Consider the following 15669-nt stretch of genomic DNA (forward strand, 5'->3'; position numbering starts at 1 on the left):
GGATTGGCTTTTATAAAGGGGGTTTATTTGGTTACACAGTTACAGTCTTAAGGCCATAAGGTGTCCAAAGTAACACATCAACAATGGGGTAGCTTCACTAGAAGGATGGCCAATGGTGTCCAGAAAACCTCTGTTAGCTGGGAAGGCACATGGCGGATGTCTGCTCCAAGTTCTGGTTTCAAAATGGCTTTCTCCCAGGATGTTCCTCTCTAGGCTGCAGCTCCTCTTCAAAATCTCACTCTCAGTTGCTCTTGGCATTTGTTCTTTCTTAGCTTCTCCAGAGCAAGAGTCTGCTTTCAACGGCCATCTTCAAACTGTCTCTGTAAACTGCAGTTCCTCTCTCAGCTCCTGTGTGTTCTTCAAAGTGTCCCTCTTGGCAGTAGCAAGCTCGCTCCTTCTGTCTGAGCTTATATAGTGCTCTAGTAAACTAATCAAGGCCGACACTGAATGGGTAGGGCCAATCTCCGTGGAAATTATCCCATCAGAGTCATCACCCACAGTTGGGTGGGTCACATATCCATGGAAACACTGAAAGAATTACAATCTAATCAATACTAATATGTCTTCCCACACAAGATTACACCAAAGATAATGGCATTTTGGGGGACATAATACATTCAAACTGGCACAGGTTGTAACTCACTGCTCTGAGTGGCTGTATACTCTGTGTCCCGGGTATGTGGGGCCCAGGACATGCCGCCTCTGTGCAACTCCCAAGCTGCATGGGACCAAGTGAGGGGGAGGGAAGTAGACTGGAGAGTCTGAGGTGGAAATTTCCTACCTAATATTCTTATTTTTCTTTGATTCACTGTTTTTGGAAGCCTTATAAATTCTCTTCCATCCTCTAAAGTTCTAAACAAGTGGGATTTCTCCTTTTACTCAATGAATCTCTGGAGAAGTTTTTCAGGGGATGTCTTACATCACTGTGTTGATTATGTCACTTTCTGCTTAGCCTAATTTTTAAACTTAAATAAATTATTATATCACATGCTGTTTCTGTTTGTTTTGACTTCTTTAATTATAGAAGTGGTAGATTTACAGAAATATCATGCAAAAAATAGAGTCCCATATATCTGAGAATATCATGCAAAAAACAGAGTCCCAACTCCCTGCCCCCATTTATAACTTTTTGCAGTACTGTGGTAATTTGTTATAATTGATGAGAGAATATTATTATAATGTACTATTATCTATAGTCCATTGTTATTATAATGTACTATTATCTATAGTCCATAGTTTACATTAAGGTTCACTGTGTATGTTGTATAGTCACAGTCCTATGTTTATTAGTTTTTCTAAATTTTTGTTCTAGCGATATATACCACTTAAAATTTCCCTTTAACCCTACTCAGATATTTAGTTCACTGATGATAATTACATTCACAATATTATGTCACCATCAGCACTATACATTACCAAAACTTTTCATTTTCCATCACCCCATACAGAATCTCTGCACCAATTAAGATTTAGCTCACCTCTCCTTACCCTCACTCTAGCCCTTGGTAATCTGTATTCTACTTTTTGACATTATGAATTGGCTTATTCAGATTATTTTAAGATCAGTGAGATTATACAATAGTCCTTTAGTGTCTGGCTTATTTTTCAACATGTCTTCAAGGCTCATCCATGTTGTCACATGTATCAGAACCTTGTTCCTTTTTAGAGCTGGATAATATTTCATTGTATGTATATATCACCTTTTGTTTATCCATTCATCAGTTGATGGACACTTGGACACTTCCTTTGCTTCCTTCTTTTAGCAATTGTAAATAATACTGCCATGAACTTAGGTGCACAAATACTTGAGTCAGTGCTTTCAATTATTTTTTAATGAATTTAATTCCATTTTATTAAGATATATTCATACACTATAAAATCCATTCAGAGTATATAATCAGTGGCTCACAGTATCATCACATATTTGTGCATTCATCATCACAATCTTGGAACATTTGCATTACTCAAAAAAAGAGAAAACGCAAACATTCCCTACCCCTAATCCCCCATCATTGACTCCTAGAATTGATGTGGTACATTTGTTACTGATGATGAAAGAATATTAAGATATTACTGTTAACTATAGTCCATAGCTTGCAATAGGTGAATTTTTCTCATATGTCACTCTGTTATTAACTTCTTATAATAGTGTCATACATTTCTTCTAGTTCATGGAAGACATTTTTTGTATTTGTACTGTTAATCACAATCATCATCCACTACAAGATTTACTGTGTTATGGAGTCCCATGTTTTAACCTCTGGCTTTCCTTCTGGTGACATACATGACTCTAAACTTCCCCTATCAACCACATTCACACACAATTCAGCATTGCTAATTATACTCACAATAATGTTCTACCATCTCCTCTATCCATTTCCAAACATTTAACTTAACATAGTTAAAAATTCTGCACATATTAAGCATCCACTCCCCATTCTGTAGCCCCATTCTATCTCCTGGTAACCTGTATTCTAGACTGTATGTCTATGAGTTTACATATATGATTAGTTCATATGAGTAAAATCATACAATATCTGTCCTTATGTGTCTGACTTATTTCACTCAGCATAATGTCCTCAAGGTTCACCCATGTTGTCGTGTGCTTCAGGGCTTCATTCCTTCTTGCTGCTGAATAATATTCCATCATATGTATATACCACAATTTATTTATCCATTCATCAGTTGATGGACACTTGGGTTGTTTCCATCTTTTGGCAGTTGTGAATAATGCCTCTATGAACATAGGTGTGCAAATATCTGTTTGAGTGGCTGCTTTGAATTCTTTTGGGTATATACCTAGAAGTGGGATTGCTGGAATTACGGTAATTAACTTTCTGAGGAAGTGTCAAACTGTGTCTTCCACAGTGACTGCTCTATTTTACATTCCCACTGAAAATGAATAAGTGTTCTGATTTCTCCACATCCTGTCCAACACTGCAATTTTCCATTTTAAGAATAGTACCCATTTTAATAGGTGTGAAGTAGTATCACATTGAAGTTTTGATTTGCATTTCCCTAATAGTTAATGATTTTGAGCATCTTTTCATATGCTTTCTGACCATTTGTGTATCTTCTTTGGAGACATGTCTGATCAAGACTCTTGTCCATTTAAAAAAAATTGATTGCTTGTATTTTCATTTTTGAGTTGTAGGATTTCTTTATATTTTCTGGATATTAAACCCTTGTCAAATATTGGTTTCTAAACATCTTCTCCCATTCTGTAGGTAATTTTTTACATCCATGATGTAGTCCTTTGATGCACAACAGGCTTTAATTTTGATGAAGTCTCATTGATAGTTTTTGCTTGTTTGTTTTGGTGCTTGTGCTTCATGTGTAAGTCTGAGAAACCACTGACTACCATAAGATCACAAAGATGCTTTTATACATTTTCTTCTACGAGTTTTATAGTCCTGGTTCTTCAATTTATATCTTTGTTCCATTTTGAGTTAATATTTTATATGGTGTGAGGGAGGGGTCCACCTTCATTCTTTTGCATATGGATATCCAGTTTCCCCAGCTCCATTTATTGAAGAGCTTATTCTTGCCCAATTGAGTAGACCTTTGTCAAAAATCAGTTGGCCATAGATGTGAGAGTCTATTTCTGAATTCTCAACTCAATTCTATTTGTCTATAAGTCTCCACTTGTGCCAGTACCATGGTGTTTTGACCACTGTAAGTTCACAGTAAGTTTCAAGTACAAGAAGCGTGAGCCCTCCAACTTCATAGAATGAGTATAGGTGTGTTCTCATCTCTTCCATTTTTTGGAAGATTTTGAGCAGAATCAGTATTAACTCTTCTTGGGAACTATGGTGAAATTAACCAGTGAAGCCATTTGGTCCTGGGCTTTTTATCAGGAGGTTTTTCATTACTGATTAAAACTTTTTGCTAGTTGTTGGTTTCTTGATATATTTTATTTCCTCTTGAGTCAGTGTAAGTAGTTTCAGGTATTTCTAGGAATTTGTATACTTATCTGGGTTATCTAATTTGTTGGCATACAGTTGTCCATAGTATCCTCTTATGATCCTTTTTATTTCTGTAGAGTCAGGAGTAACGTCTTCCTTTTTATTTCTGATTTTAGTTTTTGGTATTCTTGTTCTTTTTCTTTGTCAGCCTAGCTAAAGTTTGTTAATGTTATTGCTCTTTACAAAGAACTAACTTTTGCTATTTTTAATTCTCTCTATGTTTTTAAATCTCTGTTTCATTTATCTCCACTCTAATCTTTGTTATTTCCATTCTTCTGCTCACATTTGGTATAGTTTGCTTTTCTTTTTTAGATCCTCCAGTTTTAAGGTTAGGCCTCTGATTTGAGATATTTCTTCTGTTTGATCAAAGCATTTAGAGATATAAGTTACTTTGCTGTGTTCCATAAGTTTTGCTACATTGTGTTTTCATTTTCATTTGCCTCAAGATATTTCCTAATTTCCCTTTTGATTTCTTCTTTGACCCATTGGTTATAAAAGCACATTGTTTAATTTTCACATATTTGTGAATTTTCGTGTTCTCCCTCTGTTATTAATTGCTAGCCTCACTCCAATATGATCACACAGATACAGTGTATGCTTTCAATATTTTTAAACTTATTCGGACTTGTTTTATGACCTACAATAAGGTTTATCCTGGAGAATGATCCATGTGCACTTGAGAAGAAAGTGTATTCTGTTGCTTTAGGTTGAAGTGTACTATATGTCTGTTAGGACTAGTTGGTTTATAGTATCATTCATATCCTCCATTTCTTTATTGATCATCTGTCTAGATAGTCTACCCATTACTAAAATTGTGTGTTGTCTCCTACTATTAATGTAGAAGCATCTATTTTGCCCTTCAAATCTGTAAATATTTTCTTAATATATTTTGGGGCTTTGCCTTTAGGTGCATGTATAATCATTATTTCTTCTTGTAAAATTGAACCCTTCATCAGTATATAGTGACCTTCTTATTCCGTCATGACTGTTTTTTGACATAAGTCAATTTTATCTCATCTTAGTAAAGCTACCCCAGCTCTTTTTGGTTTACTGTTTGCATGGTATATATTTTTCCGTTCACCTTCAGCCTACCTGTATCTTTGAATTTACAGTGAGTCTCTTGTAAGGAGCATATGATTTGGTCATGTTTTATTATGATGATTATTATTATTCATTCTGCAGTCTCTGCCTTATGACTAGAATTTAATCCATCTATATTTGAAATAACTACTGATAATGCAGGAATTTCTTTTGCCATTTACTATTTTATGTTTCTAAGTCTTAATGCCCCTTTTTTGTCCCTCAATTCTTCAGTTAATGCCTACTTTCATTTTTATTTGATTTTTTGCATCATACCATTTTGAGTTGCTTCTCCTTTCTTTCCATATATATTTTTTCATATATTTTCTTTGTGTTTAGAATGAGACCAAAATTTGACATCCTAAATCTGTAACAATCACATTTGATTTGCACCAGCTTATCTTCAATAGCATATACCTACCCTATTCCTTTACCCCTCTGTCCCCTCACCTTTTTGTTGTACTGGTTACAAATTTTATCTTTATACATTGTATTTCCAAAGCCATAGATTTAGAATTTTACTTATGCATTTGCATTTTCAAACCTATATAGAAGCAAAAACTCGAGTTATTTACCAAAAAATACAATACTTGGGACTGGCATATATAGTTATCCATATGGTTACATTTAACAAAGATCTTCATTCCTTTCTGTAGATTCAGTCCACTGTCTAGTGTTCTGTCCTTTCAGTCTGAAGAACTCCCTTAGCACTACTTGTAAGGCAGGTCTGGTCGTGTCAAACTCCTCATCTTTTGTTTATCTGGGAATGTATTAATTTCTCCCTCATTTTTGAAAAACAGCCTCATCAGGTATAAACTTCTTGGATGGACATTGTTCTCTTTCAGCACTTTAAGTATTTAATCCCATTGTCTTCTAACCTCTATGGTTTCTGATAAGAAATTGGGATTTAAACTTATTGGGATTCCATTGTACATAACACGTTGCTTTTCTCTTGCAGCTTTCAGGACTCTCTCCCTGTCCTGAAACAGTATGGCTGCTATGTGTCTGGAAATAGTTCTCTTCAAGTTTATCATCTTTGGGGTTCACAAGGCATCTTGGAAAAGCATACTCACATCTTTTGCTAAGTCTGGAAAGTTTTCTGTCATTGTTTCTTGGAATATTCCTTCTGACACTTTCTCTCTTTCTTCTCCTTATGGGACTCCCATAGTGCCTATATTGCTATACCTGATAGTGTTCCATAGGTTTATGAGGATATTTTTCTAATCCCTTTTTTCTTTTTTTTCCTCAGTCTGATTCATTTCACTTGCTTTGTTTTCAAGTCCACTGACTCTTTCTCTGCCAGATCTGGTCTGTTGTTAAAACCTTCTAGGGGATTTTTCTTTTCAGTTATTGTGGTCTTCAACTCCAGTAGTCCTGTTTGGTTCTTTTTTAAAATTTCTACCTTTTTATTGAGATTTTCATATTGTTCATTCATTGTTTTCCTGCTATCCTTTCATTCTTTCTCTGTATTTTCCTTCATCTCCTTGAATCTATTAAAGATCTTTTATTTATAGATATAGTCTCTGTTTGTATGTCCACAGCTGGTCTTCTTCATTGATGTTTTCTGGATTTCTATCCTGTTCCTTTGGATGGGACATGATTTCCTGTTTCTTTCTTTGTCTTGTAATCTTTTGTTGCATAGTGTTCATTTCAATATTTTAAAGTGTTAACTCTGCTATTTAGTCCTTCAGCTCCCTGTTTATTGAGTTTGTATCCTGCTGGTTTAATGACTGAGATTTTCTTGAGTACCTGGAGCTAACAAAACCAAACAAACTGATGCAAAAATCACCTTTTCAGTCTTTGCAAATTGATTTTGCACTGACTCGTGCTTTCCTTCAGAGTTCACTCTTCCAATCAGGAAGATCAGCTGGAGGCAACTGCAAAGTGTAGGGTCCTCCTGTCTTTCCTTCCTGTGTCTTATCTGGGGCTTGTGCTTCTTAGTGGCCTTAAGAGTTGCACTGTTAACAAGAGTTTGAATGCCACATCTACTCCCCCCCAAAAAATAAACTTTCTCCCACTTCTGGTTTCTCCACTGTAGGTCCTAAAGCAAATATCCTCTATCCCAGGCTGTTTGACTATTTGTTTCTTACAGTACTTCAGCTGTCCCAAATTGTTTTTGCCTGGAGGGAAAATTCTGGGGTGGAGATAGGGGTGAGCCTGAGAGTAGTCTCCTAGGTCAGTCTTTTTCAGCCAGAACAAGGCCAGGGATTTACAATACAGGCTGACTCCATGCATTCTGGGGAGTGGGTTGGGGAGGGGAGATCAAGAGTTCTAGTATCTTCTATGGCTTTTGAATCTGTGTTTTCTTGAGTTGACACTTGCCCAGTTAATTGATCCCTTTAACTATTTTCTGCAATTTTGAGGAAGGGTACTGTCTTTTAGACTCCTCTGCTGCCCAAGGCAGGTTGGAACAATGGCTATTCTCAAAGCTGGCCTGCAGTGATCTGACGTAGCTGATCAAAAGAAGTGATCAGCAATTGGACCGCATACCCCAGATTTGGGGGAATTAGCTCTTTTTATCCCACTCTGGCACCAGCCAGTTCCACCAGGAGCTAGAGTTGCAAACCCCACTGCTGCCTGCCTCAAGGCTGGGAGATTGAGGATGGTATCCACTGCACAGACAGTAAAATTTGCTAGTATTTACTGCAACTTACCAGACTCTTCCTCCCACTCTTCCCTGGATGCTGCATAGTGTTCTGCTAGAACAGAGTTTTCAAATTTTTGATTCAGACAGTTCCTGCCAGCCCAATAGTTGTTTCTGGTGGAAGGACTGATTCCTGGAGTGTCTTACTCTACCATCTTCCCACAATCCTCCATCAGTACTTGTTTTCATTTCAACATTTTGTTTGTGTGACTGACATATATGTGCTTTTGCATGTAGCAATAATTCCTTTATTTTCATAGCAATATAATACTCCAATGTGTGAATGTACCCAAACTGATAGGGCTAGTTGATTTACAACAAAGTTTCCAAAGCAATTCAACTGGAAAACAATGGTCTTTTCAAGAAATAATGATAAAACAGATGTATATCCTCATGTAAAACATATATTTGACCCCTACCTCACAATATAATCATATGTTTATTCAAGCTGATCATAGACCTAAATGTATAAACAAAACCATTATGTTCTATAAGAAAATAGGACAATATTTTCATGGTCAGGCAGTAGGCAAAGTAAGAGGGGCACATGGTACCTTGCAGGACTGAGACCTCTGCAGTGTGTTTCAGAATTGGAGGAGACTGAGCAGGTCTAGATCTTAATAAGGAGGACTGGGTTACTTCTGCAGAATGGAAGTTTCAGAAGAGTCTGGGAGTCAGAATCCAGGGAACATTGGGTCCTATTAGCTTCCAGTTACAGATGCCACTTGCCACTTCAGGCTTCTTGGTAAATACTAAGAGACCAACAAACAATGAAAGGAAGAACTTAGATCTGCTGTTACTCATTGTTGCCCAGTTTAGATGGTAACTGGAAAATGCAAAAGTCACAGTTTTACAAGTTCATGTTGGCCAGGGATGAGGTGCAAGCTGAGGGTGATAAAATCTAAAATTGATAGTGGAGGGGAGAGATGATGTATAAGAGTTACGGCCTTGAGTCTAGCTGCAATGTAGGGAACTGTAGATCATTCCACTAACTTTGCTCTTGTCAGTACCCAAGGAAAAGAGTTATTTTAGAGAATCTGCTCCCAGAATTTATTACTGAAGTAAGTGGTTCTAAGTGTGCAAAGGATGAACCATAGTGGATTCTGTAACACCATCCAGGCCTCCTTGTCCTGCCAGCCTGAAGCACCCATTCCTCTGCTGGGAGTGTTAGCAATTGTCAGATATCATTAGAGTCCTTCTTGGGAATTGCCCTCAGCTGAAAAGAGCCATCTCACCCAAGGCTATGAGCCCCTCCCTGTAACCAGTTAATGGGTGGTTAAAAATTCCCAGGCCCCTCCTTCATTTCAGGACAGTTCTGAAAGCTCATCCTAGTTCCAGGGTTCTCTTCAGGTTTGAATACAGCCTTGGTTATAGTTGCCTTGAATTCAGCTTCTACCTCCATTAGTTCTAATTTCTTCCTTCTTCCATAGGTGTTGAACTAGAAAACATGTCCCAATAAACTTCTGGCACACAAATCTTCACTTCAGCATTTGATTCAAAGGGAACCCAACCTGTGATACCACCATTAACAAAGATAAATACAAACGCCACAAGAGGAAAAATTCACAAACCAAATCACAAAAAAAGGGCTAATTTTGTCAATATAGAAAGCACCCCTACAAACTGATAAATAAAAGAAAAATGGGCAAAGGTTACACTTGGATTGGCTTCTAAAAAGAAATGTAAATGCCCTTGACCACAAGATTAAAATCACCTATTTAATAAATTATAAGTTTGCAAGTAGCAAAAATGTTCTCTCATATTTGACATGAAACAGGTTCTCAATGAGGAAGTTTTCATTAATAAATAGATTTATTAATGTATGAAAAATGAGTAGCTGAATGAGTAGATGATGAGTAGCTGTCTGTATGAATGGATAAATAAGTAAATGAAAGCATCAATTCTGTATTTGTCAGTGTAAGGGATCAACACTTAACATAAAAATCTGTATTATAAAATTATATTAAACAATTAAAGAATAATGCAGGCATATGTGTAGTGATACACTCTTTATATATGATTGATTGAAGGTAAAAGCTACACAGTAGCATATAGAGAATAATGTCATTTCAGCCCAAAATCTCTGTTAACCTAACAAAGTGTGCTTGCACATGTGTGGTGTGTGTGTGTGTGTGTGTGTGTGTGTGTGTGACAGAGAGAGAAAGAGAGAGATAGGGAGAGAGGAGGAAGAGAGGGAGATGGACAGAAAGTTATGGAATGGATCATATCAAATGGTTAACAGATTACAGATGTAGGGAGGAGAAGTCTGACATTCTTCACCTTTTGCATTAAACATAGTATTAGTTATTTTCACTAATACTATGTTTTTCAAATAAATACTACTACCTTATTTTTTAAGACATAATCTGTTTCTTTATTAATCTGAAATCCAATTTTAGTAGCCAAAACAAAATGACACAGAAACATAAAATGTGATAACTGCTCAAGAAGGACCAAGTACAAGTAGCTCTGAAATTACAGATGAGAGAGCAATTAATTCTACTAGATGGAGCATTTGTCCATAGATGGCTAATCTGCATGCATTATGGGAATTAAGCTGACTCTCCTTGAATTCAATATTACTTAAGGATTCACCTGTGGGCTTTTTATTACTTCTGGGTACAGCTGGGTGTCATCCCCAGAGACCTTTGTTCTACTAAAAAGTACTAGAGTCAGAATAACATAGACAACCCATGTGTTTAACAACAGTAATTGGGATAGCTTCATCCTGGAGTCATCTCCTTTTGACCCTGAAATGTAGACCCGATGGCTCACACCTTGGTAAGTACATGAAAATCCTGATATTCCAATTATGGATCCCATCAACCAAGAATATTAAGATGGGTATATTTGTCCCTGATAAGCAATTATGATTTTACTATTTATTACCTACTTTAATCTCAGGATTTATTCAAGACCTGAAAAGTCTTGACAATGTAGTCCTAACCACATTAAACAACATTACTTAACATGAAGTAAGGAACATGATAAAAGACCTCATTTAACAACTGCTATATAGTTTACTTTATCCTAATTCCATCCTGTAAAGATCCATACGTTCTGTATCTGCTTCATATTCTGTTTGTTTGGTTTTTTTTTAAGCTGGAAATACATATGGGAAATCTGTGCAGGGTTCTGCTTTCTTCTAGACTCTATGAAAATACCATCCTTTAAAGCAAAATAAAATAGCTTTTCTACAGAAGTATGACATTTTCTAAATAGATATGATGGTTTTTTGCAGTTCAGTTAAATTAGAAATTGATAAGGATTGTAAATAATGTGAAGGTTCAAAATGTTCTCATTGCTCGATTTTTCTTGATTGATAAGTAAATGCATAACTTTTTATTCTACTAAGAAACCTAGTATGAATTCAAAGTTATCAATAGGACTTTAGAGTGCAAATCTCAAAAAGTATAAATTGAGTAAAAGTTTAAGACCTGTTAAGGAGATTACTATATGTCAAAAACCATTCCAACTTTTGTCAATCTGTGAAGCTTTGGGAGGAAGTTTGTTAGAGAACACCTGGGTGGGAATCAGAAGATAAAAAATGCAGATCTCCATATATCCACTGGAGGCACTGCTTGGGGTGGGGGTAGAGGCAAGAGCAGGGAGAGCTGAGGACCTGAAGCCTGAACTGAGTAAGTTCAATTGATAAGACAGGCATAAGCCACTTCCAGGCAGCGAAAGCAGCATATTCATCTCAAACATCTCACTTAAGTCAATATATTAATGTTAAATATGCTCTGAGGCCATCTATCGTGGAAGAAAATAATTAAATAACTAACTCTATTTTTAGGCATAGCAAACAAGCAAACAATAACCCTCACACAATCCCTATCTGAAAGAATCTTTAGTTTTCCATTTAATATTTATGGTCTACGGATGTGTTGGTTATCGAATCATGTCCCCCCAGAATGTCATGTTCAGGTCCCAACCTCTGGTCCTATGCATTATTTGGAACTTTGAAGACATTATTAGTTAAGGTGTGTCCAAACTGAATGAGGATGTGCCTTAATCCAACAAGGCTGAAGTCCTTGTAAGCAAAGGAAATTGGGCACAGAAGGAGAAGCCATGGGGAGCAGCCAGAAACTGTAAGTCAAGGGAAGTGGGAAGAGAAAGAAGATGCTGCCATGTGCACTGCCAAGGAACCCCAAAGACTGCAGGCCAGGTGGAAGATACTGGCCCTGGGAGGATGGAATCCTTCTAGTCCCTGAAAAACTGAGCCAGTAATTCCCACTATTGAAGCCAACCCATCCTATGGTATTTGTTTTAGCAACTAGGAAACTAAGACAAGATGTGTTGCTGATTGGCACCTTAACACCTGCATGGGACTGGCATGTTTGTGGTCCGTGTTTGATAAGGGAGCAGTCTAATGTACCCTGCTTGCGACATGAAGATGTTATTCCCCCATGGAAGGTAGAAATAGCTGTTATCCCAGCCCACATCTGTTCCTTATAACAAGCTACTTCTTGTGGTAGCTGGGGGAAAAAAAAGTGGTCAAAACAATATTTGGTTTCCCTTTGAAATAAAGATCCCTGAATCATTATAAAACCACTCATGTCATTAGTAAACTTTAGGGAATAAGGAAGCATCAACCACCACATCTAATCATGGGGTATGAGCAAGTGAATGATAATACAAGGAAATGTCCACTCAATATGGAATGAAAAATAAAATTTCAAAGCCAATATGAAGGCTAAGACCAAGAAAGAATTCTACACTTTCAATAATAAGATTACTTACTTATGAAAAAAGGAAAAAATAAAGCACCTAAAATGAATTTTTAAAGAGGCATCCTGAAGTCTCAAAATTTTAAGGAGCACAACAGAAAAATAAATGAAAAGAAGTGGGAGAATTCATAGATAGAAATTAGAATGCATAGTAATTTAAAATCACCTTCATTAGAAAATAAAAATATACTAAATGTAACAAAACTCATTACTTGGAATAAATTTGACACAAATGAAGGCAAAATTAGTAAATTAGAAAATAGTACTAAGGGACGTATACAAAATGAAACAGGAAGAAATGAAGAGTTCAAAAATATGAAGCAACCAATTTAGGAAGTTAGGTTGAGTAGCTTCAACATTTTTCAGACAACTAAACTTCTGGATAGACAATATTAAAAGGGATAATGTCTGAAAGCATTCAAATTTGAAGAAGAACATGACTTCTCGTATTGAAAATGCATGCTACTTGCCAAGCAAAATAAATTAATAGTAAATCCCAATCTGTACATTACATATTGAACTGCAGAACATCAATGATAAAGAGAACATCTGGAAGACTAGCAGAGAGAAAGGAAATCTTAAGTCAAAGGAATGTCAGACCATGTGTCAGTCAGGGTGTCAGCAAGAAATAGATGCATGTTATGATAGCACAAGATTGTGAGCATCATTAATAACCCTGAATTATATATGTGAATGTGGTTTTAATTTTAGGTTGTTTATATGTCACTAGAATAAAAATTTAAAGAACAAAATAGGATTGAATGACACAACCAGTGAACCCTATGGTAACTATGGTTAATAGTACAATTATAAAAATGTTCTTTCATGAATTATTACAAATGTACCACACTAAAGTAAAAGGTGTTATAATAGGGTGGTAAATGGGAACTCTGTATTTTATGCATGATAAAATTTCTCTAATAAAAAAATATTCAACAGAGGAGGGTTTATTAAGGGGTCTTTTTACAGACATGTATGCAGGGATAAGGGGAAAATGGGAGATGCAGATGCATCCCAGGGTACAGGGTGGGCAGAGAGAATGCAGGAGTCACCAGCATAGAATGACAGGAGCTTCCACAATGAAAATACATAGTGTTCCTGTAGAGAGCTAGAATCATTTAGAAAAATATAATACTGAATAAATAAATGATCTTATGAATGATAGCAACATCATAAGGATCCTAATAAATCATTCAAAGATGCAAAATCCTCTATGGAGAAAGTGATAAAACACTTTTAAGAGACAAATAGCAACATTGGAGGAAAGGAAAATAATTTTTTTTAATTTAATTAGAAGACTTGGTATAAAAATATATTACTCCAAATTGTATCTAAATTCTTTGAAATTTCAAATACATTATTGTTAACAGGGGATAGACTCAAATATTTACATAAAAAACACAAAACTCTCAGGTTTGTGGATTGGGAAATGGCATACCTTAGTTGATTACCAGTCCTTGTATAAGTATCTGTTTTATCTGTTTTAACTTGTAACTGTTGTAAGATTTGATTTTAATAGGAATTTGATTTCCTTTTCTCTCCATTTTTGTTTATACTTGAAAATCATGATATCTGTTTATCTACCAATCTATTTTTCCTTCGTTTAGGTTTTTATCTAGGAATTATGTCCAGAACACTTAAGTTCAATAGAAGGCAATGAATGCAATTGGCTGGAATAAGGAATTTGACCCAACATATTTGCACCACAACAGGAAGCCTCTTCTGAGTTTCTCATCTTGATTCCCTCAGGTTCCTGGCATGTCCATCCTCAACACCTCTGAAGTGGAAATCTCTTCCTTCTTCTTGATTGGGATTCCTGGGATGAAGCCTGACCACATTTGGATTTCCATCCCCATATGCCTCATGTACTTTGTGGCCATCCTGGGGAACTGCACTATCCTCTTTTACATCAGAACAGAGCCTTCTCTGCATGAACCCATGTACTGTTTTCTCTCCATGCTTGCTCTTTCTGACCTAGGATTATCCCTCTCCTCTCTTCCTACCATGCTGAGGATTTTCTTGTTCAATGCCCCAGAAATTTCTCCTGATGCCTGTATTGCCCAAGAGTTCTTCATTCATAACTTGTCAGCTATGGAATCATCTGTGCTTCTCATTATGTCCTTTGATCGCTTTATTGCCATCTGCAACCCCCTAAGATACACCTCTATCCTTACCAATGCCAGAATCACCAAATTAGGGCTTGTTTTTTCTCTCAAAAATATTTTGTTGATCCTCCCTTTCCCTTTCACTCTAAAACAGCTAAGATACTGTAAGAAGAATCTCCTGTCCCACTCCTACTGCCTCCACCAGGATGTCATGAAGCTGGCCTGCTCTGACAACAGGGTCAATGTCATCTATGGCTTATTTGTGGCTCTTACAGGCATCCTTGACTTAACATTTATTTTCATGTCTTACATGCTGATACTGAAAACAGTACTGAGCATAGCAACCCAGAGGGAAAGACTCAAGGTCCTCAGTACATGTGTTTCCCACATCTGTGCTGTGCTCATCTTCTATGTCCCCATTATCTCCCTAGCTGTCATCTACAGGTTTGCAAAACACAGTTCCTCAATCCTTAGAATCCTCATGGCAGATGTTTTCCTGCTGGTGCCTCCACTGATGAACCCCATTGTATACTGTGTGAAAAGCCAGCAGATAAGAAGTCTGGTCCTAGGGAAGCTATGTCAGAAGCAAAGATGATAGGGATGCTTAACCACAACAAACACCATTAGTAAATTACAACAAAACAAGCAGAGAATGAATAAGTAAGGAGCTACACCATATTTTAACTACATTGTGATATAGCCTCTGGAGAAGTTCCTTGAGATTAGAGAATCAGCCTTGCAAATGCATTGATTTAGGGTATAGGCCTGAAGCCCTGATGTAAACAGAAAATGCATTCCCACTTTCCACTTTCACCCAGTTTGCTCAATCAGTCTTATGAACACACGGTATGTTTATCATCTTCATCTTGTTTAAAGGAATATTCTAATATGTTTGTTTGAGGATTAATAGTGTATATTTATCTGATAACTGGTGGGCTCAATAGTGATAAGATGTGATTGAAAATTGCCTGTTCATGTAAATTATCTCTCTGCATCACATAGTATTAACATATATGAAATATGTCTCTGCTCTCAGAGCCTGACTTTGAAATGAGGCAATGACATTCACATGTATGTAATCACTAGAAAAGCAACATGCAAAGATTACAAAAATTAAGAAAAATTTCATTCATTCTTTCCTTTCA

At 36.5% G+C, this 15669-nt stretch overlaps 1 protein-coding gene across 1 annotated transcript; it reads left to right on the plus strand.

Annotated features, from left to right (window-relative positions):
* The first annotated feature begins 14177 nt into the window (after positions 1-14177).
* On the plus strand, positions 14178-15119 carry LOC119537174 (olfactory receptor 51A4-like). Its single transcript, XM_037839740.1, has one exon. It carries the CDS (start codon positions 14178-14180, stop codon positions 15117-15119), a length of 942 nt encoding a protein of 313 aa, XP_037695668.1.
* Positions 15120-15669: the final 550 nt, after the last annotated feature.

The sequence above is a fragment of the Choloepus didactylus genome, chromosome 6 (genome assembly GCF_015220235.1).
Source record: "Choloepus didactylus isolate mChoDid1 chromosome 6, mChoDid1.pri, whole genome shotgun sequence".
Taxonomy (NCBI): Eukaryota; Metazoa; Chordata; class Mammalia; order Pilosa; family Megalonychidae; genus Choloepus; species Choloepus didactylus.